General features: G+C 48.1%; 1 protein-coding gene across 5 annotated transcripts in view; it reads right to left on the reverse strand.

The window, feature by feature from the left end:
* Nucleotides 1-27800, reverse strand: part of ACACA (acetyl-CoA carboxylase alpha) — a 114459-nt gene that overhangs the window by 8535 nt on the left and 78124 nt on the right. For all 5 annotated transcript variants that reach the window (XM_027660318.1, XM_027660316.1, XM_027660314.1 and 2 more), the window contains 7 exons: nucleotides 16136-16279; nucleotides 15315-15435; nucleotides 13601-13697; nucleotides 12206-12302; nucleotides 11389-11524; nucleotides 6067-6244; nucleotides 5643-5755 (listed from right to left, as the gene is read on the reverse strand). In XM_027660318.1, the coding sequence (XP_027516119.1) occupies nucleotides 5643-5755; nucleotides 6067-6244; nucleotides 11389-11524; nucleotides 12206-12302; nucleotides 13601-13697; nucleotides 15315-15435; nucleotides 16136-16279 (886 nt within the window). The remainder of the gene's footprint in view (nucleotides 1-5642; nucleotides 5756-6066; nucleotides 6245-11388; nucleotides 11525-12205; nucleotides 12303-13600; nucleotides 13698-15314; nucleotides 15436-16135; nucleotides 16280-27800) is intronic.

Below are 27800 nucleotides of genomic sequence, written 5' to 3' on the forward strand. Positions count from 1 at the left end.
AAATATGGGATTCCTTTGCTCTAAAGGTACTTGACAGTTAATGAAACTGTTCAAGTTTAAATCATAGGAACATTATAGACCTCTAGGTATGGATTGGCTGCTAATCAATAGGGAAACAAAAGAAGCAGCACTCTGAGACAGCCACATTCCAAGAGGAGGGAATGGCATGCAGGTGGGGTACCACGGCAATTTAAAGGAAGAAAGAACATGTGTGACCTTCCCAACTTGGCAGGCAGCACAGGACACTCTCCAAGGCAGCTCTGGAAGTGCCACATTTATCCTGGGCTGCAGTTTGCTCTGCAGCCTCCACAGCTGTCCCTACGGATTGTGCCGGGATCACCCCGGAGTGATCAGAGGAGGCCGTGTAACATCTTCATCCTGCTCCCAACAACTCCAAAGCCCACCAAGGGTGGTGGACACACCAAGACCTCTTTGTTCTGCAGAACTGTCTTTTCTCTTTTCTTTTTCATTCAGTAGCAAAATTGCCTTAAACAGGTTGAACAAACGCCCCGGGGAAGCAGCAACTTTGGGGTACCCAAAAGACTTATAGAGTCCAAGGCTCACCAAAACCCTCTGCACAAACACACTCAGTTAAACCAACAAAGCCTGGTTTAAAACCACACCTAAAATGTTCCTAGATGCATCCATACAGGATGTATTTATTCCCAAATGCTTCCTGGAGGAAGCTGGTGGCTCGTGCCTGCCTGTCCCCATCATTCCCTCTCTGCCATCTCCCCCATGGGGTGACTCCAGCCTCCCCATCCAGCTGCCACAGCTTGGATCATGGTTTCCCACAACCTTTAGGAGCAGAGTGGGGTTTTTAAATATGGCCAGTTTAACAGGTTAAACAAAATGACCTCAAGGAATGTTACCAGAGGTTCCCTCTGACCACAGAGCTGCTCCCTCTGCTCAGGGAAGTGCTGAGTCCATGTGCTTGTTTATGGCTCCTAAGCTGTTCCAAGGTGGGGTTTGCTCCCTCACCCTCAGCACAGCCAAGCACTTGTCCATTTTCCTGCTTTTTCCTCAAACAAGCACTCAAAGACCTGGGCAAACCCAACCTGCCACCACAGAGACCGAGTGTGACCCGTCCTTGGTGCCTGAGGATCCTCTTGCCTGAATCTCACCTTCTCTTCCTCTGCCTTTGACAAAACTCTTGCCACACACAAATTTTTTTTTCCCTGTGAGGGTGGAAAAGCCCTAGCACAGGTTGCCCAGAGAAGCTGGGGCTGCCCCATCCCTGGGAGTGTCCAAGGCCAAGTTGGACGGAGGTTGGAGCAACCTGGGCTGGTGGAAGGTGTCCCTGCCCGTGGCAGGGGGTGGGACTGGATGGGCTTTAAGGTCCCTCCCAACCCAAACCAGCCTGGGATTCCACGAAATTCAGCAAAGCTGCCCAGGCAACACCCTCCCAGCCCAGCTAGAGGGAGCCCCTCCAGAGGGGAGAGGGAAGGTCACTCAGAGCCACTCACGTCCCCGGAGAGACAGGCATTTTTGGATTGTCTCTTGTTTCTTTAAATGAGATGGCTTGTAATTGCTTCACTAAATATTCAGCAGGATTTATGTTATAAAGGTGCAGCACGAACAGCCAGTGAAGGTCACACATGCTCATGGCACAGGCTTGAAATATCCTTGTACAGCAGCACTGTGGGATGTCCCACCCCTGTCCTTTCCCCTTCTTTGCTCCTGAGGTCTCAAATCCAAACAGGTGAAGGGTGGCAGGGAGGTAATTCCAAAAAATTCCTGTCTCCAGCCCTCCTGGGAGGATATCCCAGACACCAACTGTCATGGAGGAGCTGACAGAAAGCAGTGCTTGCTCTTCGAGCCTCAGAATTGTGAATTAACACCAATTTAAATGCAGCAGCACTTGCACGTGGAAGCAGCTACTGAAATCAGCATTGCCTAAAAAATAAAGTTACAACCTGACTGGCTTTGTCCAAGACTCCATGAGAGATGGAATTGCAACAGCAGCATTTCTCCTGGTTTTTGCTGAAGAAAACAACGGGCGTTTTGAGTAATTATGACACTAAGCAAACACACAGCCCCAAAATAGAAGTACCAAACTTCAGAACTCCAATCTGACCTCCCAAGCTAAAGCCTGGAATGAGACAGGGCACAGAATAGAAGGTTTTGGCCACTGAGGGAACCAGGCTGTGTCAGGGATGTCCCCAGTCCCAGCACAGCCCTCACCAGGTGGGTCAGTCGGGTCAGGTCTGGTCCTGCACCCCAAGATCTTTATTTTCAGAGGGCAACTGCTGTGCTGAAGTGTTGAGTGTTCAATGCCTGAGCGTTCACTCATAATTTGGTAATTTAAGAACAGTTTTGGATGCTCTTTAGCCAAATAAAGTGTGAACCAAGCCAGGAGCCAGCAGCACAGAATGACTGGTCAGGAACTTAAATAAATTAAATAAATAAAATTAAAAATGCACTCCAGCACACAGGCAACACTCCACAGGATCAGCCAAGGAGGATGTTCACACTATTGCAACACATGTCAGGTGAGGGGATGCTGCCCTTTTCCTACGAGATAAATACCTGGTAGGAGAAACATGGAAACGCAATCTTTGCTCCACCTGCAGCCATTTTGCCATTCCTTTCATCCATATTCCACCCAGCTTTTGCACCCATTACTCTGTGCCTCTGCCACCCTGCCCAGAAGCTGCATGAGGACACTGATTTCCATTCCACTCCTACACGCCGTAGTCTAATTGTAATAAATATATAAAATGGAATATCTGTATTTTTAACTCTGGCCCGAGGCTCACAGTCTGCATCATTCCTGCATTTCTGGGTGCTCCCTGCTCTCCTTGTACACCTAGCCCGGGTGGGAACGTGCTCTGGGGCAGGATAAGGGCCATCCTCTCCCTCCCTGCCCTTTGCTCCGCGCCCGTTGTAAGAGCCCAACTCTGAGTGACACTTTAATAAACCACGGGGCTAATAAACATTTCAGCAATCGTGCTGGAGAATTGATAATGAACAGATTTATGTCAAATTATTCAATATCTGCCAGCCTTCCCTGCTCTCCCACTCCCCAACTGCCAAGTCCAACCCCGGCATCTCCCGACCGAGCCACCGCTGGAGAGCATCTCCCTTCTCCCGCTCCCCAGCAGCTCCGGGAGGGATGACAGCCACTCAGGGGTTAAAGAGAGGCAGTGAACCCCCAGCTAATGAGTAAGAATTCAGCAGGCAGTGTAAGATAAATGGAGCTTTCTCTGCTTCTGCTGGAGTCAGCATGAACTGCGGCCCTGCGGCTTGTTTGTGGCAAATGGAGTGCGCGAAATATCAAAGGGCAGTGATCCAGAAGAAGACCGACTTTGACAAATTTTAAATTGGCCAGAAAGAAAACCAGAAAAAAAAAAAAAAAAAAAAGGAAAAAAAAAAGGAAAAAAAATTATGCAATTCAGTGTGTCCTGCAATCTTGGCTTTCCTGCTGGAATTAGTGGCAAAACAACAGCAATGATCACCCGATGCTGGGAGCAATTACGATCCATCTCGGGGAGATGCTTATCAGTGACTGAAGCTTTTAGAGCTCTCGGTATGTACAGTTGTAAGTGACTTGCTCTTGTGTTGCAGTCATTTTAATTAAAGTGTATGGAGTTTGCTGGGAGTAATTACCCTGTAGAGGAAGAGGGGAAAAAGCCCCTGAACAGGCTCCTGCCTCCTCACATGGTATCGGGTTTTTGAGAGTGTTGGCAGAAAACTCCATCCCATCTTTCTCCCTGTGTTTTGTTTTCTGGTGATGCTGCACAGGTCCCACGGGTGGGATCCAGGACAGTGATGAGGGCGATGCTCTGCTCCCCAACCCTCCACCACTTCAGGATTTACACACTCCAGCAGCTGCCTTTGTCCAGACTCCACTCCTAGGAACGGATCCATCCTGGGAACGGATCCACGGGCTCTGTTTGGAGGCAGTGCCTTGGTTTGCTCGGCAAAGGCAGTGGGTTTATGCTGAGGTGAAGGGAAACACTCCCAGCAGCAGTGCTGCTGTGCAGGGCCATTTATCTGCAGTGCCCCAGCTGACTGCTCAGCACATTCCCTTCCCCAACCACACATCTGATTGCTCCGGACACAGAGCTGTGCACAGACCCTCGGGAGGGGCAGCTCTGGGTCCTGCCTGCCTGAGGACCTCCACTGACACACCCCCAGAGAGCTTTTGTTAGGACCCTGCGCTGGTGCCCACGATTTGGGGTAGCCATGGTGTCCCTGTGCTCCTAAAGGGACACTGTCAGGTCTGGCAGAGGTCAAGTGAGGATTTTGTGGAAAGAACCTCCTTGCTGTCACTGCAAACATTAAAACTGGGCTTGAAGTCATAGAATGGTCTGGGTTGGAAGGGACCTAAAAGACCATCTTGTTCCACCTCCTGCCACGGGCAGGGACACCTTCCACTATTCCAGGTTGCTCCAAGCCCCGTCCAACCCGGCCTTGGACACTTGCAGGGATGGGGTAGCCACAGCTTCTCTGGGCAACCTGTGCCTTACCACCCTCACAGGGACGAATTTCTTCCTAATATCTAATTTAAACCTACTCTGTCAGTTTGAAGCCATTCCCACTTGTCCTGTCACTCCAGGCCCCTACAAATAGTCTCTCCCCATGTTTCTTGTAGGCTCCCTCAAAATACCATCATTAAAAAAGAGAGAAAATATCTTGGATGCAATCAAAGCCCTTGGTAAAACTGCTTTGCAGCCAGACCTCTGATCCCAGCACCCCCTCACCCTTCACCGCTATTATTCTCCTCCTGAAGTGTATCAGAAGGGTTGTTTTGTATACAAATTGTTGCCCTGCCATAAATTAAAAAAAAAGCCAAATAATAAAATGTAACTGCAGCAATAGCCAGGATTTATCAGTCATTTGCAGAACACTTTTCCTCCTGAAGGATCCCAAAAGGCTTTATAAATTCAAACCATACCCACGTCGCACGCTTCTCCCACCACTGAAATGTAGTCAATTTTGGAGGTAAAAGGAGGCTCTGTGAGATTATACTCTTACAGTAAGAGCTAGTAAAGAACTATTTAAAGAGCCTATTCCCCCGAGAGAGGACATATCTGATATTAAGTGCATTTTGCTGAACACTCTGTATTTTGGGCTGTTGAGTGCCGGGATCACTCAGAGCGGAAGGCACGGTAATAACACGGCACACGCTGTGCTGGGCCAGCACCGAGCACTGCACAGCACCCCCTGTGCACAGAGAGGAGGAGAACAGCCCTGATTCCCTTGGAATTGAGGAGCACACAGATGTCATCACTGCAAACGGCCTCAGACACCCAGTGACAGACCAGCAGCACAAAATGCCTTTGACCAAATTCCTGGTTACGCGAAACGACACCAGCGGAAGGTTTGGCCTGTGAGGTTTTAGTGAGCTGAGCAACTGCTGGGGGGGAAACTGGACTCGAGCAGCTGCAGTAAGGGTCTGTTGTGAGATCCAGTCAATAAAACATATAAATAAAAAAAAGAAATCAGTATAAAAAGACGCTATTTACCCATACCCCAGGTGTATAAAACACAGGAATCTCCTCGCACGGACATACACGCTGCTGGTCTCATCTGGTTTCTTCCCAACTTAGACACCAGTAAATAGTCAGGAATTTGATCCAAGGCCTCAGTGCCCCTTTTTGGGGTCTCTCCCACCCACCAGCCCCCCGCTGACGTACCGAGGCGCTCGGCCAGGCGGATGTACACGGGGTCCACTCGTCGCATCGTCTTCACCAGGTCCTTCCGCCGGAATCGGATCTCCACCGTCCCCTCCGGCTCCAGGATCCCCCCTCTGAGCAGTGATGGGAAGAGAGAAAAGAAAGGCACTTTCAGGTCATCCGACAAGGGGAAACACAGAATGGAATGATTCACTGTGTGGAAGGTAAGAGAATGGGGGAGGGAGACAAAACAGAGAGAGAACAAGACTCCTCTTAGCTGTGATTTATCCACACCAGAAACACCCACGAGGCTCCTCGGGGGTCACACCTGGGGAGGTGCAGCCCCTCAATAACAAAGTGCCCCACCAAACTGGGAGGTTCTGAGGCAGTTCTGGGGTTGGGAGGTTCTGGGGCAGTCCTGCCCCCAGGGAGAAGGGGCCCGTACCTGCTCTCCCGGTCCGCGTACATCTCCATGTGCCGCGGGTTGATGGTGGGGTCGATGACGACCCAGGAGCCGCCCCGGAGCTCCCCCTGCGGGGGGATGTAGATGAGCACGGGCTGCCGGTACTCCCGCAGGCCGTCCACGATGTAGGCACCGAACTTGAGCACCTGGTCATACATGTCTGGGGAGAGAGGACACAGAGCCTGGGGTCACGGCACGTCAGTGCTCCGGCCCTGCCGCGCTCGGTCACGGTGGGGAAAAACACCATTGCTCAGCTCTTCCCACTCCTGCTACAATTCCAGCTGTTGTTATCTGCAGCTGGGAGAGATGGGGCTGAGAAAGGAGGTGACAGAATCGTAGAATCATGGAATGGTTTAGACTGGAAGGGACCTTAGAGCCCAGCTCGTTCCACCCTGGTGAAGGTCAACAAAGCCAGTCTGGGGGGAGAACCAGGACCAGAGTAGGGATATTGTAAGACCATGGAATCATGGAATGGTTTGGGTTGGAAGGGACCTAAAAGATCATCTCATCTTGTTCCACCCCCTGCCATGGCCAGGGACACCTTCCACTAGCCCAGGTTGCTCCAAGCCCCATCCAACCCTTCTAGGGAAGTGTTCCTCTCTAAGCAACCTGTGCCAGGGCCTCATTACCCTTATATTAAAAAATTTCTTCCTAAAATCCAAACTGAATCTACCCTCCCTCAGTTTAAGGCCATTCCCCCTTGTTCTATCAGTGCAAGCCCTTGTGAAAAGTCCCTCTCCAGCCTGCAGGATGTTCCCACACCATTCCTGCTCCCAGACATGGCACCTCCACTCTGGAAATCCAGTGTGGTGACTTCCCATGAAACCACATCTACTCACAGGGCTGCAGGGCCTCAGCTCACACCAGCCCCTCTACAGCAGGTGCCCTGGAGATGATCCATCCCTGATTCCCAGCCAGTCCAAGGAGAATTCCCGCAGTTCAGGAAGTCAGGCTGGGTATTTCTGTACTCAACACGAGCACAAGCTGCCCAATTTCAGACTCACTGCCCTGCACCTCTCCCACAACTCATGTAACGTGCATAAAAACGCACCTGACAGCAACAGAGCTTTTCCAGATCTTCATAAAAATGTGTGTGGGGAGGGATGGGAAGCAGCATTCCGCTCTCCTTCCATTAAAATTTGTTTAAGGCATTTTGCTCAAAATTAATAAGAACAACTCCACTGTGTAAAGACACTACATTGAAAATATCAGCCCCAAAGGTGATTTAAATAAAAAGAGAGAAAGGGAAGGCAAAAGAATTTCCATGAGATGATATAGTTTCTAATGGATACAGTTTGTAATGGAAACAGGCACTCTTGAATATATATATTTTGTTACATATAATTATATATGGAAGTATTAAATCAAATATACAAGAAATGAAAAATAGTTATTAGGATCATCTAGTCCATCTCTTTGTTCACACAGGACTGTTCTTCCCCAGTGCTTCTGAAAGCTTCCATTTAGAAATCCCACACAATAAATCTACTGCTTCTTTAGGGGCATTTCCACAGCCAAACAGATGAGATTTTCCTCAGTGCTCAGCCAAACTTCCCCTCCTTCCCCATTAATTTCATGTTACTACCCCTTGTCCCACCCTACATAATCTCTCCACTCCTTCAGGCTCACTACAAATAGCAGGAGGCTTTTCAGTGTTTTTTTTCCTTAGACACTACAGGAATTCATCCCTCATCTCTCCCAGGACACTATCCTGACCCCCTTCATCATTTTGCTTCCTTGCTTGGACCCTCCCAGTTTGCCTAATTTTTTAAAACACCAATGCAGAGAGCAGGAAAAATAAGGAGCTCCATTTATATATCCCACACACCTGCTGTAATAAACAGTCTGAAAAGACTGAGACTTTTATTCATCTAAAATTCTTCTATCACTTGAGAAAACCACCATTTCTGGGGAGGAACGAGACTCTAGCCAAGGTCCACTTGTCATTTAACCCTCATTTCAGTGTTAAGCACTAACATGAACATAATTAAGCTTTTGACTCCTTGGGAAACACACACACACTTTTTTACATTATATAAATACACATATATATATATATACACACACTAACATATATAGAGCAAGTAAGAGAGGTGTATAAAATATATGTGGTACGTATCTATCTATCTATATATATATAATATCTATATCTATATCTATAATATCTATATATATTTGCACTGATGTGATCTCCATTTCCAAGGTCATTGTCCAAGTACCCAAGAAAAGGAATTTCATGTTATTTAAGAGAGATCCAATTCTGACAAAGAGAAGAACAATTTATTCCCTCTAATTGGGAATAAATATAAATCCTGGCAGAGACAGTGGGGACTGAGAACCAAACAAAACTCCAACCTTTCCCTTTGTCCTGAGCAAAGAAAAAGACTCAAAAGGGGTGACAAATTTATTACTAATTATACAATTATTTTATTATGTAGTGCTAGTAATAAACCACTTGAAGTACTTTCAGCTAATTCCAGTGTTAAGAAAATAATTGCTTGATTCAAATTATTTTAACTGAATTAATCCTTTACTAGACATTTTTTACTAGTGCTACATAATAAAATAATTGTGTAATTAGCAATACATTTTTCACCCCTGCCACGGGTATATATTTTACTCAGGTGAAGTGCAGAAAAGAGCAGCACCACTTGTTTGAACAGGGCAGGGGGAGGAGGAGCAGAGAAATTGGGGAAACTCGGTTCTTTCTCAGAGCTCCAAATCTCCTTTGGGTTTAGCAGGTGGTACTGGGGAAGTGTTTTATTTATCAGGTGCCATCAGGTGGTCAGGGGAGTATTTCTGTGCCTACAGATCTCTCAGGATCAGCCTTTCAGAGCCACGGAGGAGGAGGAACTTCAGGACCCTATGGTTCTGTACTCAGTTAAGTCTTAACTGTTCAATTTGTCTGCACTTTGAGTGGAAATTCAAAAAATGTCTATTTTTAAGAAATAAAAGTACAGTCGATAAAGATCATACAAATCCTGCAAAGACAGCCCAAGGCACCTGCCAGTGGTGCCCACATCTGACCTCCACAACACACGACCTCCCTGATTTACCTCAACATTGTATTTGAGTGTGAAACTATAAAATATCTGCCATACTGAGACAGCTGCCTCTTCTTGGCAGTTCTGCTGCATTCTCCACTCCTACAAAGGAAAACAGAGCACCAGCTTTACCTGCTGCAGGTGGTAGGGGCCCCGTGGTGCCCAGTGCTCTGTGCTCCAGTGCCTTGGCAGGGTGCAGACTCCATAAACTTAATACTGTGACTAACATACTTAACTGTGTTCAAAACTAACCCCAGACACTTCCACCACCATTGTGAGCCAAGAACACCACAAACATTTTGAGAACAGGCTGTTCTTAATAAGCCACTTGCAAGATGGAGATGCTGCAGAAGTGCCCCCGTGTTGGGTTTGCAGGAGGGCAGGGAGTGCTCACAGAGCTCTGTCCTGGTCTCTGCTGCTCTGAGCATCGGTGTCCACCCCACACAGACCCCAAGAGCTGCTGGCAGCTCTTATCATCACACCATGTGTGTAAATATTGGCCCTCAGTGCACCACCCGTGCTGGGAAGGCTGCAGACAGCTCTGTGCATCCCCACCGTGCCGGGCAACGTGCCCTGAACCTCCGAAGCTGGAACGGATCTCACCAGCTTGGCTGCATTATCAGATGGGACCTGAAGGTAAACACCAGGCAGTGTTGGCTGAGGCACATCGTGCCCCATCACAAACCCAGGACACACAAAACCCCGCCACATCCGGGGGGCTCCGGGATTTAAAACCGGCGCTTTTTCATTCCGCCGGGTTATTTTTTCTTTTATCATTATCATTATTATTATTTTTTATCGTTATTTATAACCTGTCCCGGGCAAAAATAATAAGTAAAACACGAAGCCCCAGCCGTGAGTGACCCCGCAGCACAGTTTAATGTCGTGGTGATTTGCATCCTATCAGCCCGTCCCCGCCGAGCCCGGGACCCCGGTGCTAATTTCCAGCGAATTTCACGCTTGATGTCCCCCCGTCGTGGGTCAGCGCCGGTTCGCCCAAATAAACCCCCGCCAAATGGCTCCTCCATCTAAATATTCAAGCCAGTTTTTTTTTTTTTCCATAATTTAATTTTGCATTATGCTGAAGAGCCTTCTGGCCGGAGAGAGCTCGTTGGGGGGAAACCGCCGGCACCGGCGCCGCGAGCCGTCGTTATTTATGGCGTTATTTATTTATTTTACGGCGGGAATTAGACCTCCTAGGCCGACTGGGGAAGAGGGGGGTATTTTTTTCCCTCTTTTTTTTTTTCCCTCCCCCTCCACTAATGTCAATTTTCAGCATAGCAAGAGCTGTCTCTAATCTTTTCCTACTCATTACACACAATTTTGGAGTCATTTTACCCACAGTGCAGTCGGCTCCTGGCAGTGTGTTTGTGTGCACTGAGGGGTGGCATAATTGTTTATTTTCCCTCCCTGCATAATCCCCAGCCAGCACTGAAACCAAAACTGCAAACAACTCCCCAAGGGACACAGAGAGTGTCAGGAGACACCACCAGCAAACAAGAGGCAGGAAAATGCACGGAGCAAGGTGCCAACTGCAATGGCTCTGTCCTTCCCTCCTCTTCCTCCTCCTCCTCCCAGCTGGGGAGGAGTAAGTTGGGATATGTAATATAAATATTCACAACCTCGTGCTGCCTCTTTCCACCTTGGGCTTTTAGTCCCAAATCCAGAGCTAAACTCAGTTTCTGAGGAACCCAGCAAAGGGCACTGGCAAAGCCAGATCTGACATTTTAAGGCAAAATAATATTTAAGGTCTAAATAAGGTAAATAAATAAGGTAAAATTACATCAACAACTTGTTGTGTGGTTGGGAAAGCAAGTCACAAAGGGAGAGAGCAGCAGCATATGGAGCAGAATCCACCCTGAAAGGTAACAGGTATTTTCCAGAGGAAATAATTTTGCCACCTTTTGCCACCTCCCATCTTTGCATCTGCCAACTCAAAGGCTTTGCTTCGTGTCCTTCTAATGAGACAGCAGAGCCCAGCAGCCTCTGTCACCCTGTGAGCCTTCCAGAGCAGGAACTTCCACTGCACTTCCACAGTTCCAGAGCACATCAGTGCCCCTGTAACTCCTCCCCTGTGCTGATGAGCTGCCACACACAGGTAAGAGGCCTCTTACCTCTTTAACTTCTTTAAATTCCATAGGAGTGATCTCACACTCCTGGCACCCCACAAAATTCAGAGCAGGACTGTGTGGTGCCCTCTGAGCAGTCAAGACAAACCACCCTCCAGGACACACCAACAAGGATCCAAAGTGCTGGTTACCTTTCATTCCACCAGAGAAACCTCTCCAGTTGGCAAAGACCATCAGGGGCAGCCCTTCTCTGTTGAAGTCCTTGATAGCCTCTGCAGTCTTGAAGGCAGAGTCAGGGAACCACACCTGACCAGCCTGCTGGATTATCTGTTGGGAAGGAGAATCCGCTGTTAAGCCTTGGAACACACCCATGTAAGAGTTGGCAGAAAAACACAGAAACAGACTCAACAGTGGCTGAGATGTGGGATAAACAATGAGGGATGTGGCACGTGGAGTGCATGGGATCTGCTTGGCCACGGAAAAATTGGGACAATCCTTTTGTCACCAATATCAACAGGAGCGTTCCCAGTCACTTAGCTAAGAATAGAGATGGTATGGAAAGCCTGACACTACAGCTGCTGTAAGGAGGGGAAAAAGGAAGAGAAAGAAAAGGAGAGAAGAAAATCCCAAAGGGATGAGGCAGGGCCAGAGCTGTGAAATCAGACAGGGGAAAAGCAAAACGCCAGAGCAGGAAGACCATGAAACCCTCTGGTCACAGTAAGTGAGCAGGGAAGTGACTTTTGCTTGTCACATCTCTTGGGCCCTTGTCCCTGCACCTCACCTGAGCCCTAAGGGAAGCAGGACTGCTGGGGAACGTGTCTCCTGCAGGAATGGCCAACACGACGCTCCAGGCACCCCTCCCAGCAGCTGCCAGGCATTCCCACCTCACCAGGGAATGGCTACACATTTGTACCACATTTGGGGGGAAAAATCCCACCCAAACAGGTGCTTCTTCCACAGAGACATTTGCAGAGGACAAACAAGGAACAGGGCAAGTGTTCAACCCACCTTGGCCTCCGAGTCCAGGTTTGCAGGATCAGCAGGAATGCTGAGCTCCACAGTTCTTGTTTCTACGGCAACTACTCCTACAGGTATTCCTCCCAGCCTGGAAACAAGGCAGACAAATCAGAATTCCTATTTCAACTCTTACACAACTAGATAGTTTTTCCAATTTGCATCAAAATACCCAGGAGAGACAAATAACACATCAAACAGTGGGAGCAGCATTCTGGCCTTCGGAAGAGCAGAGACGAGTGGCTGGAGAACGCCAGAGGAGAAGCCACAGTTCCCAAAGCCAAATTCAGTTCTAAAAATGGGCACATTCCTCACCAGAAAATAAACTCAACAAACCAAACCCAAATTTTGAATGATACATCCACGTCTCCACACCACCCTTCACCTGCCATCACCCCAAGTTTGGGATTGACACCGAATCCAACCACCCCTTCCCACAAAAGCCACCGTGCTGCCGACGACGGCTCCACATTCCCAGGACGGAGTCCCAGCAGAGCCCACACTCCCTCCTCAGCCACCCCAAGCTGGATGACACACGTACAGGCAGGGAAGAGACAGGGCCCATGTGCACTGAGGGGCTGGAAATATTCCCATTCCCTATGATTAAGAGTCTGCTGGAACCCCGTAATTGCAGAAGCAGTCTTAAATCGGTAACTTATAACTTCTATATTAGGGCCCATGTGACCTAATAAAGAACATCTTTATCCAAGTATTACAGTTATTTATTGAACTTGAAAACAGCTCAAAACAACTTCTGTTTTCCATAATACTTCATATAAATTTTATCAGGCCAGCACATGAAGATGCTACATCTTGTTTTATAGTGTGTCCCTGGACAAGTTGCCATAGAATAATAAAAGACAATTTACAGCCAACAGCACACATATTCCAAACATACATACAAGAGATGAGTTTTGGCAGCACTTACAGTAAAAATCCCAGAAGAATACATTCATATTTGTTTTTTTTTCAAAGTGCCACTGCTTTTGAAAGGAGTCTGTTTCATTTGTGTTATATATCCCTGCTGTGTGAGAGTCCAAAGCCATTTGGAATTTGTCAGAAGAAAGGAACTGCAAGCAAAGCTGAGCGTGGGCCTGGACAGAGCAGCTTCTGGCTTTGCCAAATCACTGATTTCCACCCCCTGGCACAGGGGTCTAAAAGCCTTTAAATCACAGAATTACAGAATCATGTAATGGTTTGGGTTGGAAGGGACCTTAAAGATCACCTCATTCCAACCCCCCACCTTGGGCAGGGACACCTTCCACTAGACAGACAGAGGTACACATGTAGAGAGAAATAAACAATCACAGGATGTTGTGTTCTACACAAATGCAAAGCATAACCAAAACTTGGTTTCTACAATTGTCTGAAACACCTCCCAGAACTCACCTTGCTCTCCCCACCACGACTGTCTGTGCCCAGGGCTGCATGATCTCCATGAACGAACCATTGTCGAAGAACCCACTCAGCCACTGCCCCTTCTGATCTAGAGGGAGAGGAAAACAGGGAAATATCAGAGGAGGACGGAGGGAGGGAGGAAAGAAAAGAGAGTATCAAAGCAGCAACTGAAACTTGCTTGAAAATTCCACCTGGGGAACGTGGCACTGTCTCCTTATTTATTTATTTTTAAATAGATGACAATACAAGGGAACATTAGACAGCAGAGCATTTGTCTGCCTTCAGCCATCGTGTCTTATTTCATTTCCTAGTCTGCATAAAGGCAGCAATTTATCAGCAAAAGCATCATTTATTGTTAAACGATGGGGTTCGGGTAGCAGAGGGACTTCCCCTGCTTTTAAATAAATAACTCTGGTTTTGTCAAGACTACAAACATTTGTCAAAAAGGCAGTAAAGTCATTAAAGATGTTTTTCAAAACACCTATTTCTATTTGAAAACTTATCTCACATTTTCTCTCTTGATTCTGCCTGATCTTTCCTTTAAAGAAGGAATGTTGCAGAGACCCAGGAACTAAATATGAAAATTCTGATGGTGTTTTAGAATTCAGACACAATTACAGAAAACACATCGCTCTGGGGGCACCTGCTTTGCACTGGGGCTTTGGGAAGCTCTGCAAAAAAAAATCCACAAAAAAGTCCCCAAAAAACCCCAAATGCCTCCCAGCTTCACCCCTTGGCACACAGCTCCCGAGGAACTTTTTAATCTGAACAAGCACCTCTGCTTCTGCAAACCCAAGTCCAAAACCAATTAAAAAGTGGAGATCCAAGCACGGTAACCTCTGCTGACTTAAACAGGATGGAGAGTGTTTTATCAAGACCAAACTTGTAATTACTGTGTTCTACATTCCTTGCCTCTGTGGCCCCACTGTAAAATGTGACCATCCATTTCAAAATTATCTCTTTATCGCAAGCCCAAAGCTGATCGTTTAGATTCTGGCCTCGTGTCGGGCGTCAGTTTGAAGAATATCACAGCAATATCTCCTCTAATAAATGGCTTTAACTTTTCACCTAGGAGATATCTGCTTTAACTTATCACAGGGAATCATCTGCTTTCCCTAACGCTTCCACTAAATTAAAATCTGAAGTCACTCGATTTGGGAGCCGGCGTTAGCGGCGCTCAGACAGCTGGATGAATTACTTGAGAGATGATGAAAAAATATTATCCAAAACCAGAAAACTTAGTTTATCACAAATCTCATTTTAGCCCCCCAAACTCATTAATAACAGCAGGAGTAATGGTCACCCAGTTTGCAGCTTGCACCTACACAGGCTGCAACAACCCCAGCGGGGGTTCCGTGGTTTGCAGTGGTGCCAATACAATAATTCCCCAAGATCTGCAGGAATACTGGGATTCCTTCACCATATAGACCCTTTGTGTATGGACTTTCCTCTAAATCATAAGAAAACCTATAAAAGTAACTATTCTAAGTATATAAAACTAATAATTGTAGGTGTCCTCCAGCACTCAGAACTTACGTCCTATTTTTAGATATTACATAAAAATATTTATAAAATTATATTCAAACTCTTTAGAACAAATTATTTCGTAAACTCTGAAATATATTTGGATTGCAGACATAAAGCCTTGCCAACAAGTAATGAAACCAAGGTGTGCCACTGTCCTGGTCACCACAGAGGGACGTACTCGGGTTGGGGCGCCCAGCCAGCATCCAGCGAGGGTCATAGGGAGCCTTGGTGGGCACAAAGTCAATGGTTCTGTCTATAGGATCCTTGGCTTTGAGGATAGGCACAGGGCTGTGTATATTCTAAGGGAAAAAGAAAAATATTGAAGGCAGTGATTCTCCCGAACCAAACCCCAGCTCCACAGGACCTGCTCAGATTTCTCTTTCCCCCACTGCACACCCCTGAGACTGACGGGACCCCAGAGCCTTGCCAAAGCCTGAAGAGACTTCCAAAGTGCTCCATCCTCTCTCAAACCCCCATTTTGGCCTCCTCTGGCACACATTGTGCTTAATTTGCTCTTGAACTTGTGGCATATACCAGATAAATGAGGGGCTGCAATTTAATCTCTGGAAGGTGACCAGGGCTCCTGCCTCCTTCCATGCCCTCCTTCCTGCAGGAAGGTCACCTGTGTGTTCATGTTGCTCCCTTCCTGGCTGCAGAGCAGCTCACACATATACATCAGCTCTGCAAATTGCTGCCTCAGAGGGGATTTTTGGAGTCATTTCAGCCAGAGATAGCCCACTTATGGCAGAAGGTCCTGTGGGCAGCAGCCAGGAGGCTGATGTGAAGATATCCCATGCAGTTCCAGGCTGCCCCATATTCCTGCAGCATTTTAAGACAAAATCTACTTTATTTACTTAATTCCATAATGCCCACCAGTCTAAACCATTTTGTTGGACACCATAAAAACACAGAAAAAACCCCCAGACAGAGATAGCACCCAGTCCCCAAACCCTGCAAACAGGTAGTGGCACCTTGGGCCTCTGCAGGGCCAGGAATTACCTTTGGCATGTAGGAAAGCCACTGCAGGATGGTGTAGACTCCTTCAAAGTCATCACAGACTGTGTCATGTGTCACCCCGTTGTTGTGCATGATCTGGATCCCGCCCAGTTGGTTGTTGGAGGTGTAAACTTCCCGTCCAAGCACCTTGGGAAAGGAAAACGGGAAAACCATCAGGGATGGGGTTGTGACGAGGAGGTGTTGGCTAAGGAGAGACACACAAACCCATCCCTGCAGCACCTCATGATCACTTGGGCACAAAAAGGATGGAGCAAAATACTCCCAGTAGATCTTCTCAAGCCCCCTGTGCAAGTAAGAGCTTATGGACACTGATCCCAAGTGATCAGAATGGACAGTGATCCCCAGGAAACAGAGGGAAGGGTTACATTGGATATTGGGAAGAAATTCTTCCCTGTGAAGACGGTGAGGGCCTGGCACAGGTTGCCCAGAGAAGCTGTGGCTGCCTCAGCCCTGGAAGTGTCCAAGGCCAGGTTGGAGCAACCTGATCTGGAGGAAGGTGGCCCTGCCTTCCTGGCAGGGGGTTGAAATTAGGATTCCTTCCAACCCAAACCATACTGGGAATTCTACAATCCCCAAGGGGAATGATACAAGTGGGGAAACTGAGGCAGGGGGCAGTTTTACCCCTTGCCCTTCCTCAGGCAGCAACAGAGCCAATACATGTCTGAGACCAGCTCAGCTCACTAATTCCAAATTGCTCCAAGACAACTGGTACGGTGGTTTTTTGGGGAAAAAAACCCCCCAGACTGGTACAGCAAAGACAAAGCCCCAGCAGCTCCTTCGAGAGGCTGGACAGAACAAGGTTGTGGCTTCTCATTCTCTTGCACGGCTCCATCTCTAATCTGAGCCCGGGCACCGCGGCTCTTTTCTCATTCTCCTGCTGTCTCTTCCCATTTGCCCTCTCCCTGACTGATACACTGATCTCTCGGTCACTCGGCTTTCTGCTCCACTGACTCCATATTACTAATAACACCTCTGCCACGGCCAGTTTACCTCATGAAGGCAGGAGCACATCATTACAAAATAAACTCATAACTTTGACATTCTAGCAAATACACGCCGTTTGTTATTTTTATGGGTTGAGTCTTTCTAACAGACAGAGGACATTACACACCTGCTTCATTTGGATCTTAAAAAACCCCTCAAACACACGCAAACGGCCTGGCCTCCCCCACCAAACACCCAGCACTGCTCATTTTGGAGAGAGAAGAAGAGGCAGATGTCACTCAAGGTTTATGTAGAGAATAAACCGAGGCACAGAAGTTACACAACTAGTCCCAAAAATTTAGAATAAAATGTAAGCACAGTGGTTTAGCTCAGGGATGTTCCTGGGTCTCCCTTCTGAGCTGAAACATCTTCATCTTCCTCTAACAAAATCAGTGCCACGCAAAGCCATGGTAGAAAAGACAGCAGCGTAGATTTAGGTTTAAGGATAAGAAAACCCCAAGCCTCCAGATGCCAGGCACAAGCCTAGCTAAATGCTTTCCACAGAGGAAAATAAAAATAAAGAGGGTTTAAACTCCCCCTCTCTGAACTAATGCAAACATATGTACATGCAAAATGGGCCTCTGCTACTGCTTATCTGGAGACACTGCAGACAGCTCAGGTTTAGCACTGCTGACAGGCAATGAAACAGCCTAATATACCGCCTGCTCTGGCCCTTAAATCCCTTTTTGGAGATCAAGATAAATATGCAGCTCCTTCTCCCGAGTGCTGCAGCCATTCCAGAGGAGTGCAGCACTCCTCTGGAATGTGCACGTGCAATCCCCTGCACGCCCAGCCAGGGCTGTGTTTACCTGGCAGGGCTGGCAGCAGAGACAGCAGGGCCCCAGCCCCAGGGGAAGGTGGTACTGAGGAGTGTCTGGGACATGGATGTGCACAGGTGAGCCCTGGGCAGGTGTTCAGAAGGACCAGGGAAGGGGAGCACAGGGGAGTTCCAAATCACCCCCTGACCTCAGCACAGCCCAAAGGCAGAACGAGCTGCTCCACCCCCAGGGCAGGCACCGGGCACTCAGGGGGGTCAAGAGGATCACAGAATCCCAGAATGGTCTGGGTGGGAAGGGACTTTAAAACTCATTCCAGCTCCCTGGTCATGGGCAGGAACTATCCCAGGTTGCTCCAAACTCCATCCAACCCGGCCTTGGACACTTGCAGGGATGGGGCAGCCCCAGCTTCTCTGGGCAACCTGTGCCAGGGCCTTACCCTCCTCACTGTGAAGAATTTCTTTCTAATAACCCATCTAACCCTGCCCTCTGGCAGTGGGAAGCCATCCCCCCTTGTCCTGGCACTCCAGGCTCCTGCAGAAAGGTAGCCCAGAGACAACAAGACTGGGCCTGGGAACACGAGGGCGACCACTTGTCCCTCAGCTCTGCCACCCCCACTCCCACCTCACAGGGCTCCATTGCTAAAGGCTGACAAGTAATTCAATCTCCAATTAACAATCTTAAACAGTGCAAGGCATATTGCTGTGCTAACATTTCCACAAGAAAATATCCAAGGGTACAAGGGAATGTGCTGGAGAAGTCCTGAGCTGAGGCTCCTGAAGACAGAACTTCCAAGAGCACGAAAGCAGCCTTTCCAGCCTCCAAAATGTGGTCCTCAACGGGTTTATAGGCATGCCATGTGCAAATGAATAATTTTCTAGCTCTCCAACCCATCCTGACCAGCTGCTTTCTCCTTTGAGAACCTGAGCTGCTGGTGAGTTGGGACATTCCCTGCAAAGCTGGGCTGGCTGAGGGCTGGGTTGGCTCATCTGTTTCATCCAAGATGAAGGATCTAAAAAAATGACAGCAGAGGGCTTGAATGGGAATCATTATGCAACATAAGTGCTGTTATTATTCCGAGCATATCATGTGTTTATATCAAATATAAGTGCCAGATTTTTATCCGAATAATTTCAATAATTGCAATTCCCATCCCACAATTTATATCATCTGCCAGAAACCCGAAGCAGAAGAGGCACATGCACGTCCTATAAATAGCCTATTTTTCATAAACAGGCAGAAATGATGGGAATGAATGTCTCATCAGAAAAAAAATGTAGGAAGACAATGTAGGAACTTCAAACCTGGCTGCTATTATGTGCAGTCAAGCCTCGCCAGATCTCAGTGCTCATTTCCAGCACTCAGCTCTTCCCCCACACGGATCGTGTCGTTAGAGGGGAAAACAGCAGGAACAAGAGGAGAGCCAAGCTGAGGTGGGATGCTCCAGCATAAACCCCTTCCCCAGCCCAGCCTCTCTGCAAGGCAGTGGGAGCACAGACAGCTCCTCTCTGCCTGGAGACACAGGGCCCTTCCTGTATCCCTAATCCAGGAATCCGTGCAGTCCCCGCACTTCTAATTTACGAGCGTTCGGTGGGGGACCCTTCTGACTGGGGAACAGATTGGCTCGGTCTAATGCTTGGAGATTATTAAAGTCAGAGCTATACTCCACTATCAAGTCTACAGATCTTTTATTTAGAAGATATGGTGCTCTAAATGCACAAAGAGCTCCCTGTCACCTTCACATTAAAGCCCCTAGTGCCTGGTAAATGGAATTATATAGCTGTCATCTCCTTTCCCCAAAGTTTTAAGAGTACAATGGGCTCATTTTTTCCCACTCCATCCCAGCTTCAGAACTAAGAGACCTACTTTGTATTGATTTAGAGTCTCGGAAATAAATAAACCTGCTTCACCAATGTGATTCACAAGAAATTCATGATACACTATTGCATGATATATTTCAAGCTGTGGCTCCGGCTCTTTTTTCCTTTTGGTGAGTGATGGGGGAGGTGGGAGGTGGGGGGAGCTGACAGCCTGATGGTTATTGGGGATGGCTCCTGACTGCAAATCCAGAGGCAGGTCCTGCTGGTGGAGTCTTTCCCTGCTTCAATCTGGTGAGATCAGAGGGGGAAGGGTAAAAAGCAATTGCGCTTCACCTCGGAGGGAGCAGGGGAAGAGGCATCCAGGTGGCCATGGAATTGCAGCTCCTTTCTGCACACTCCTGCCTGGAGATGCCAAGGCTCCTCACAGATACAGAGGGAGCAGGGCTCCACAGCTGGTCACAGACAGGACAAACACTCTCTCTGTTTGCAGCTGGCAGCACCACCCATTACTGGTGGGAAGGTTTGTCCATCTCGTGTTAATTGATGAGGATTTTGGAAAACTTCTGAATTGCAAGAGAAAATCAAATATTGCAATCTCAAGATCTGAACTAGTATAAGGCAGGCTCCAGATGGTTTGCTTCTGACCTCTGAAATATTTGTTGCAGCTACTAGAAATAAAAAATTAACTCGGGAAGAAAAGTCAGCTGGGAAATAAAAACCAAACAACTTTTTCATTGGACCCCAAAAAATTCCAAATGAGAAATCCACCCAAACTGATACTTTTTTTTCCTGAAGAGTTCCAGTTTCAGTGAACTGGCATTTTGAAATGAAAAATGCCTTGTCAAACCCCTCCTGCCCCGCTCTCCTCTCCTGGCGTAGGGAGACGGCGTGTTTTGCTCAAGGTCACTCCATCAGTCAGTGGTAAATCAAAAGGGCTCAATATACTTTGCAAACTAAAATTACAGCCCCCATCCTACATGGTGCAAACACCCATAAATCCCACCTGTCTCAGTCAGGGGTTCCCTAATCTAGACATGAACCCCATAAACAATATTAATGGTTGTCTCCAACTTGGAGATCTTGGTCATTCCCTTGCTCACCTTCTGGACCCCAACTGAACCCTGTTATTCAGAGACCCCCAAGGGACAGGCTGCAGTGCAGAGACCACTTTCACCAGGACAGTGGAACTCTGTTCACTTTTCAGTGTGGGTTTAGGCTTAATTGTGAGAAATGTGACAATTCTCCAGTGCTGCTCCTATAGTTCCCATCATATGTCCAGAATTCCAGGTAATTTCTCCACATCCAGTCTAGAAAAAACTCCCAGGCAGGTCACTCCAGTGTCCTCCTGGTGACACCCTGAGAGGGGTGGTCAGGACCAGTTATTCTGGGATATGTTTGAAAAGTTCAGCTCCAATGGAACACTAGGGAACAGTTAATGCTCCAGTAATAACACACCCTGCAGGATCACCAGGATCTGGGATACAGTCTTGGTTGCAGTAAATATATAGAGAGAGGGTTTAGAATACACAGGAGTTTTCCTGGGAAGAGATTTGGACAGGTAGAATACGAGCCAGGATGCTCAACTCCTCCCCAGCAGGAATAAATATACACACAGCCCCCCTCCACACAGATAAACTGATGGAGACCTGTATTAAAAATGATAGAAGGAGGGAAAATAAAAAAAGTCAACAGAAATCTATTAGACTTTCTTCCCTAAGCAAACACCAAGGGACTGATAATGCCATGCCTGGAACGTAAATTGTCTCTAATGGGAACAATACACAAATATCACCACTTAAAGAAAGGCAATTAAAAAGAAGAGGTAGAAATGGAGAGTGGTGGTTGTTTGTTTGTCTGAAGTCCAGGTATCCATCCTGCTCACATCCATTGCTCTACACAGAACAAGGACCTTTGTGTCACCAGGAATGCCCCCAGCCAGACTCCCCAGCAACTAAAGCCTCTCACTGGCAGGAAAAGAAATGAATTCTGCTCTCCTCCTATTGCCAAATATTGCTGAACTGAGACTGATCCAGCCTGGGAGAACTGGGGTTTTGACTGAGAGTATTGGGATTGTTCAGCCTGGAGAAGAGAAGCTTCAGGGTGACCTCACTGTGGCCTTCCAGGGCCTGAAGGAGCCGAAAAGAAAGATGGAGAGAGACTATTTACAAAGGCCTGGAGTGCCAGGACAAGGGGGAATGGCTTCTCACTGACAGAGAGCAGGATTAGTTTGGATATTTGGAAGGAATTCTGTGAGGGTGGTGAGGCTCTGGCACAGGTTTCCTAGAGAAGCTGTGGCTGCCCCATCCCTGCAAGTGTCCAAGGCCAGGCTGGACGGGGCTTGGAGCAGCCTGGGATGGAGGAAGGTGTCCCTGCCTGTGGCAGGGGGTGGAACAAGATGAGATGATCTTTTAGGTCCCTTCCAACCCAAACCATTCCATGATTCTATGGTCTTACAATATCCCTACTCTGGTCCTGGTTCTCCCCCCAGACTGGCTTTGTTGACCTTCACTGGGGACACCTCCAACAGCTCCACAGTCCTACACCATTTCTGGGAGCTGGAGAAACCAACCCCCACCCATAAACCCACCCTTGTTCTCACCATATCATCTGCCACAACCACCCAAGGCAGAGCAGAGGGGCCCCTCCTGCTTCTCCCCACCAGAGCCAAGAGTGGGATAACCTTGGGGAGCCCCAAGAGAGGAGCAGATCGAGGGCTGAGGCTGCTGAGTGCCAGTTTGTGGGTGACATTTCCTACCCCTCTTTGATCAGCATTCTCCAGCACCCTATACCCATAAGTATCTCCCTAATAGTCTTGCTGTGCCACTACAGAAAGATTCATATCATGCATTAATAATTATAATGGTTCTTTGAATGACAGGGCTGGCACTTGCTGTTCTAACTCACATGATTGCTCTCACATGATTGCTTTGATCTAATCCCAAGACTGGAGTCATCTTGAGCAGATATTGAACTATCCCTGCCTTGAATCTCAGAAAAAAGAGAGCTTTCCACAGTACAAGCCCCAAACAGCATCAGTCTCACAGGGGTTTTATTTATTTTTCAGATTGTGAAATTCAAGGGTAAATATTACTGCTGGCAATCACTCACACAGCCTGGCTGAGCCTCCAGCTCCTCACCGAGGTCCTCTGGGAGCCTCAGACCTGCCCAGACACCTCTCACCCGAGCAGCCTGTTCCTCCCAAGCCCTGATCTGTTGTCTCACCCTGTTATTGAAGTCTCAGAGCTTCTCTGAGCCACAACCTGCAATGGCCAGGGCAGTGCCAGGCTGGTTTGTGTCCGTGGGTCACACTGGAGAGCCACCAGCACCAGTGAGCCAGATTGGCTGAAGTGCCCCAAAAATAAACCTGTCTCAGCAAGCAGTTACAGCTGGTTATCACCAGCACCTGATCCACTGCTCCTCCTCCTGCCATGGGATGCTCCCACAGTCCACCTGCAATCCCACCCCATAACCACACTGATGAAACCAGAGCAGCTGTGGCTGCACCATCCCTGGAAGTGTCCAGGGCCAGGCTGGACAGGGCTTGGAGCAACCTGGAATAGTGGAAGGTGTCCCTGCCCATGGCAGGGGGTGGAAAGAGATGAGTTTTAAGGTCCTTTCCAACCCAAACCATTCTATGAGATTTTACGATTCCACGATAAATCTTCCCAACCAGCTGACCCCAGTTCTGCTTTGAGAGTCAGGACTGAATTTAAAATACAAAGAGAATTTAATATTCTCTTCTGTCCTCATGCAAAGGGGTTTTGAGGTTTTAAATGCAGATTGTCAAAACCATCTTGCAGCAATTATGGTCTGTTGTATCAACAAGTCCTCAGGGACCATCCATCCTCAGGTGACCCAGGTGACATGGGATGGCCCCCAACATGTTAATGTCTCACCAGGCACCAGCAGGGTCTGCAGCCATGGAAGATGTGCTCAGGAAAGGTCACTGGACAAGTGCTGGGACCAGGCTGAGGAGATTCTTACATATTTAAGTATTAGCAGGTCACTGAGTTTGCACTGATCAGTTCATCTCAGACACCCTTCTGTGATTGAGAAATGTTTTCTCCCCCTAAAAATAACCCCAATTCACAGTGCTAGAAACAGTGCATTGCTAATCTGGAGAACTGGTTCCTGAGCTATTCCAGGTCCAGAATAGATTATACAAACAGACACATCATTAAATTAATATCATTCTGAAGGCAAAAACTTCCACAGGAAGAAATCCTGAGGATGGGGTTACCCAAAGCACACCACTGCTGGCAGGTATTTTCCAACTGATGAGCTCAAAGCACACTGCAAACACAGCTGAACTGAGGTTTCAAGACCAAGCAGGGAACTTTTATGGCTTTTTGACCCATCCAAGTCAAAAATGTCACCTCATGACCAAGAAGACCATTGGCTGCAGGCTGGGAAATGAAGCCCAAAGGGCCAAACTAAGGCTTCAAATGGCTCATGTTTTAGTGGTTTCTGACCCCTCATCTCCACTGCCTCTTTCCCTGCACGGACACAGACTCCTGGCAGGTGGGATTTGCCCAGCTCACCCTTGGATGTTCTGGATAAACCAGAGGGAGCCACGGAGCCAGCACAGGGCGAGGGCCTGATGCATCCTTCAGGCAAGTCAAAACTGGAGAGTTTGGGGGAAAATAAAGCTGAGTAAGAGGGGAAGGAGAGAGAACAGTCTGCTGGTGAGAATTCCCATCACCTCCAGAAGGGATGACCACTTCAGGCATCCTCCTGTGCAGCGAGTGTGTGGGACAGCTCTTCATCACCACTCACAAAATGAACTGCTTGAGATTCCAGGTTGAACATCTACATAACAAACTACTGTGTACCCAGCCTAGAGCAGTTCCTGAAAACCTCTGCTAAACCTGGCTTCCCTTAGGAAAAGCCTAGAACATGGATCTGCAGGGAAAACGTGACTGAAAGCCACTATTTGTTTCCATTAACACAAGAGCTCAAATATGGGATTTCTTTTAAACACAAAAGACAAGGAGGAGCAAACTGATCAAAAATAGGTCAGCAACAGAATCGGGAACATCCCTGGGAGGACTCAAATGGAACGCAGCCCTGGAAGCCTGAACCACATGAGCCATGCAGGAATTGGGAGTGCTGGGCTCTTTGGTCTTACTTCCATGGAAAAGAAAACCCATGGAAATGAATGTGTTTGTGCAGGGCACAGCACGTCACGTATGAAATCACCCCGTGCTCACGTTGTGACGAGGGAAGGGAGCCGAGGGAGGAGGAGGAGGAAGGTTTTGGGGCTGGGAAAAGAGGCAGGCAGGGGAAGTTAAAAAAAAAAAAATAAAAAAAATAAAAATCTCTGCCTCAGCAAAAGTTTTCATTAAAATTTTAGACAAATGATCTCTGTGTCCTTCTCCCATGCTGCCTGGGGCTCCATGCTATTTCTATGCAAATAACAACCTCGTGGTTTATATCTTATTATTTCCACCGGAGCTGCGGCGACATGACCCGAGACGTGTGTGAGGTAGACAGCGACAGAGAGAGAGGGAGAGAAAAGAGAGGGAAGGGAGGGAGGGAGATGGAGTGGCTGCTCGCTGAAGTGTGAAAAAATATTGTCAGGAGTGAGCAGCAAGAACAAAAAAAAAAAAAAAAAAATTGCAGGGATAACGTGTTTATTTCAGCCCCTCTCCCCATGTGAACCAGCATCTTTTAAAATTCATTGGGCATCAGGCGATCATGCACAATCCATCTGCTTTCACTTTATCATTTGCATTTCATGCCTCCTGGCTTTTGATGTGCTGATACTTTGATGCAGTCAGGAGACGCGCATTATCATTATTTCAATTTTCAGGGGGGTCAGCGGGCTCGGCACAGGCGCGTAACACGCTCACCGAGAGGAATGAAATGTCATTTCCACCTCTCCACCCCCTGCTGAAATGCAACGGGGGAGACAAAAGGGGTTCGGCTCCGACACAGCCCCCCCCCGCGCGGGGCACTGTCCCCACCCGCACATCACACCTGGCCCCAGGTCCCGCCCGCACCCGGCTCGAGCAACACGAACAAAGACAGCTCAATCAGGGCAGGGGGAAGCCCTGCCCAGCTCCCTGCAGCTTCTTGTCACCCCTGACAGGTGGTGGGGCTGGAGAATCCTCAAACCTGCCCGAGATCAGGTGTCTCCCTGGGATGTCCCTCTGACACCGGTGCAGGAAGAGCCGGCACGTGAGTCCAGCCCCAGAACCAAACAGCAGCCTCGGCTCAAAATGATGCTGACCTTGAGCTCATCATCTAAGTTAGAGGTCACCCTCTGGCTTTGGCAGCTGGACCTTTCCCTCTACACCTAAACCCTCAGGCTGGTTCAACATAATGATAATGAACAAGACCAGCAATGGCTCTGCTGGTGCAGAGCGTTCGTCACTGTCCCCCCTCTGCTCCCAGTGTACATTAGAAAGAACCCAACACTTCAAAGGGAAAAGAAATTAAACAACTTCCCAGAAAGCCCTGCCTGCTCTCTGAGAGCCCAACTGTCTCCATTTTTGTGCTGCACATTCTCCTCTGGCAGAGAGGAGACATTTTGAAGATGTGTGTGCAGCCACAAGACTACAAGTAAGCTTTGTCCAGCATCCTCTGGGAAGACAGCATTTGAACATCAGCAATGGAAAAATTGTCCCAAATCTCTAATTGGGAAGAGCTAAAGGTGGCAGTTTCCATTTATTTATCTTTGTTCCAGCCATGATCTCTCCTCAGGAAGATCACAAGAACCAGCAGACCCATCACACACACAGGAGTGAGTGGGGATTCCCAGGCTCCCCCTATCCAAGGTTAGGTAAACATTGTTTGGTCTTGCTGGGAAAGCTGGATAGGATGCAATAGGTTCCTCCTACACCTTTAGGAAGGTAGAGATTCAGAGCTGACATAAACAAATACATCTTTCCAACAGAGCAGGGAGGAGGGAAAAGGACACAAGGGATTAGTCAGCCCACTGAAATTCCTAGGATGGGATAAATCACCCCCAGAAAGCACCTCCTCCTGATTATGCCTGCTGATAGATGTCAGGTGCTTAATTTAGTCTATATCCTTAATTTTTAGGTGCCTAAAATTTAGTGAGATTCATCTAGTCCTGTGAAAACAAGCACTGACTCCACAGATAGGGAGTGCAGTTAAACCTGGAAAGAGGAGGAGACCAAACAGCCTGGCCCTGCCATCTGGGAAACTCTGCAGGGCCCCAAGCCCCAGCAAGTGACAGCTGGAACCAGGCAACTTACTGCACTTCAGCAAGCACTAAACTGACTCAATTCCTTTTTAAATGCTGGATCTTCAAATGCCTCTTTTCCTCCCATTGATGCAGGTGTGTGTGATGTGTGTAAGAGATCTAACTGAGGGTGCTGCAGCCTAGAGTTGATAGGATCAATGCTTCATTTTCTGCAGAGCCCCCTTTATTCAGGGGAACAATTCAACGAGAGCCTATTTTCCTTTTATCTCCCATTGTCAGGCAGGCACTCCTGGAAACACAGCTTGCCATGGAGCACAACCACCCCAGGTGCTGAGAGTGCCTGAGAACAAAGCTGCTCGATGGGGAAGGGCACTCACACCACACAGCCCCAACTCCAGGGAAACAAAGCCCTCAGGGAGAGGGATGGGAGCAGAGTGGGCTGGGAGCCGTGTCTGCACCAGACAAGGGGCTGGAGGCTGTGGGATTAATGGGCTTGGGGCAGCAAGGGAGAAAATCCACCTCTGGAGTGGAAAAAAAAGAGCCACTTTAGCAGTGAACCTGTTAAGTTTTCTTTATAACAGTCCCAGTTATTCCTCCTGCCCCCACGGCCGAGATTTCCAGCAGGAAAATCAACATCCACACACTGCTCAGGCTTCAGTGCTCCCCAGAATTACCACAGTGCTGTGGACGGCTGGAAGTTCAGGTGATTCTGGCCCACATATTTGGAAACATGGACTTCCAGACACTGGGAACAGCCCTGTTGCCTCTCTCACAGCACTCCCTGGGAAAGAGATGCTGCTGCCCAGGCTCTGGGCTCCTCCACTCCTGTCATTTAACCTGTGCATACAACCTCTGTGAAAAGCTGCTTCTCCTTCTTCCCCTTCACCTGGCTCCTG

Source organism: Corapipo altera, unplaced genomic scaffold, assembly GCF_003945725.1.
Source record: "Corapipo altera isolate COAL_440 unplaced genomic scaffold, ASM394572v1 271, whole genome shotgun sequence".
Lineage (NCBI taxonomy): Eukaryota > Metazoa > Chordata > Aves > Passeriformes > Pipridae > Corapipo > Corapipo altera.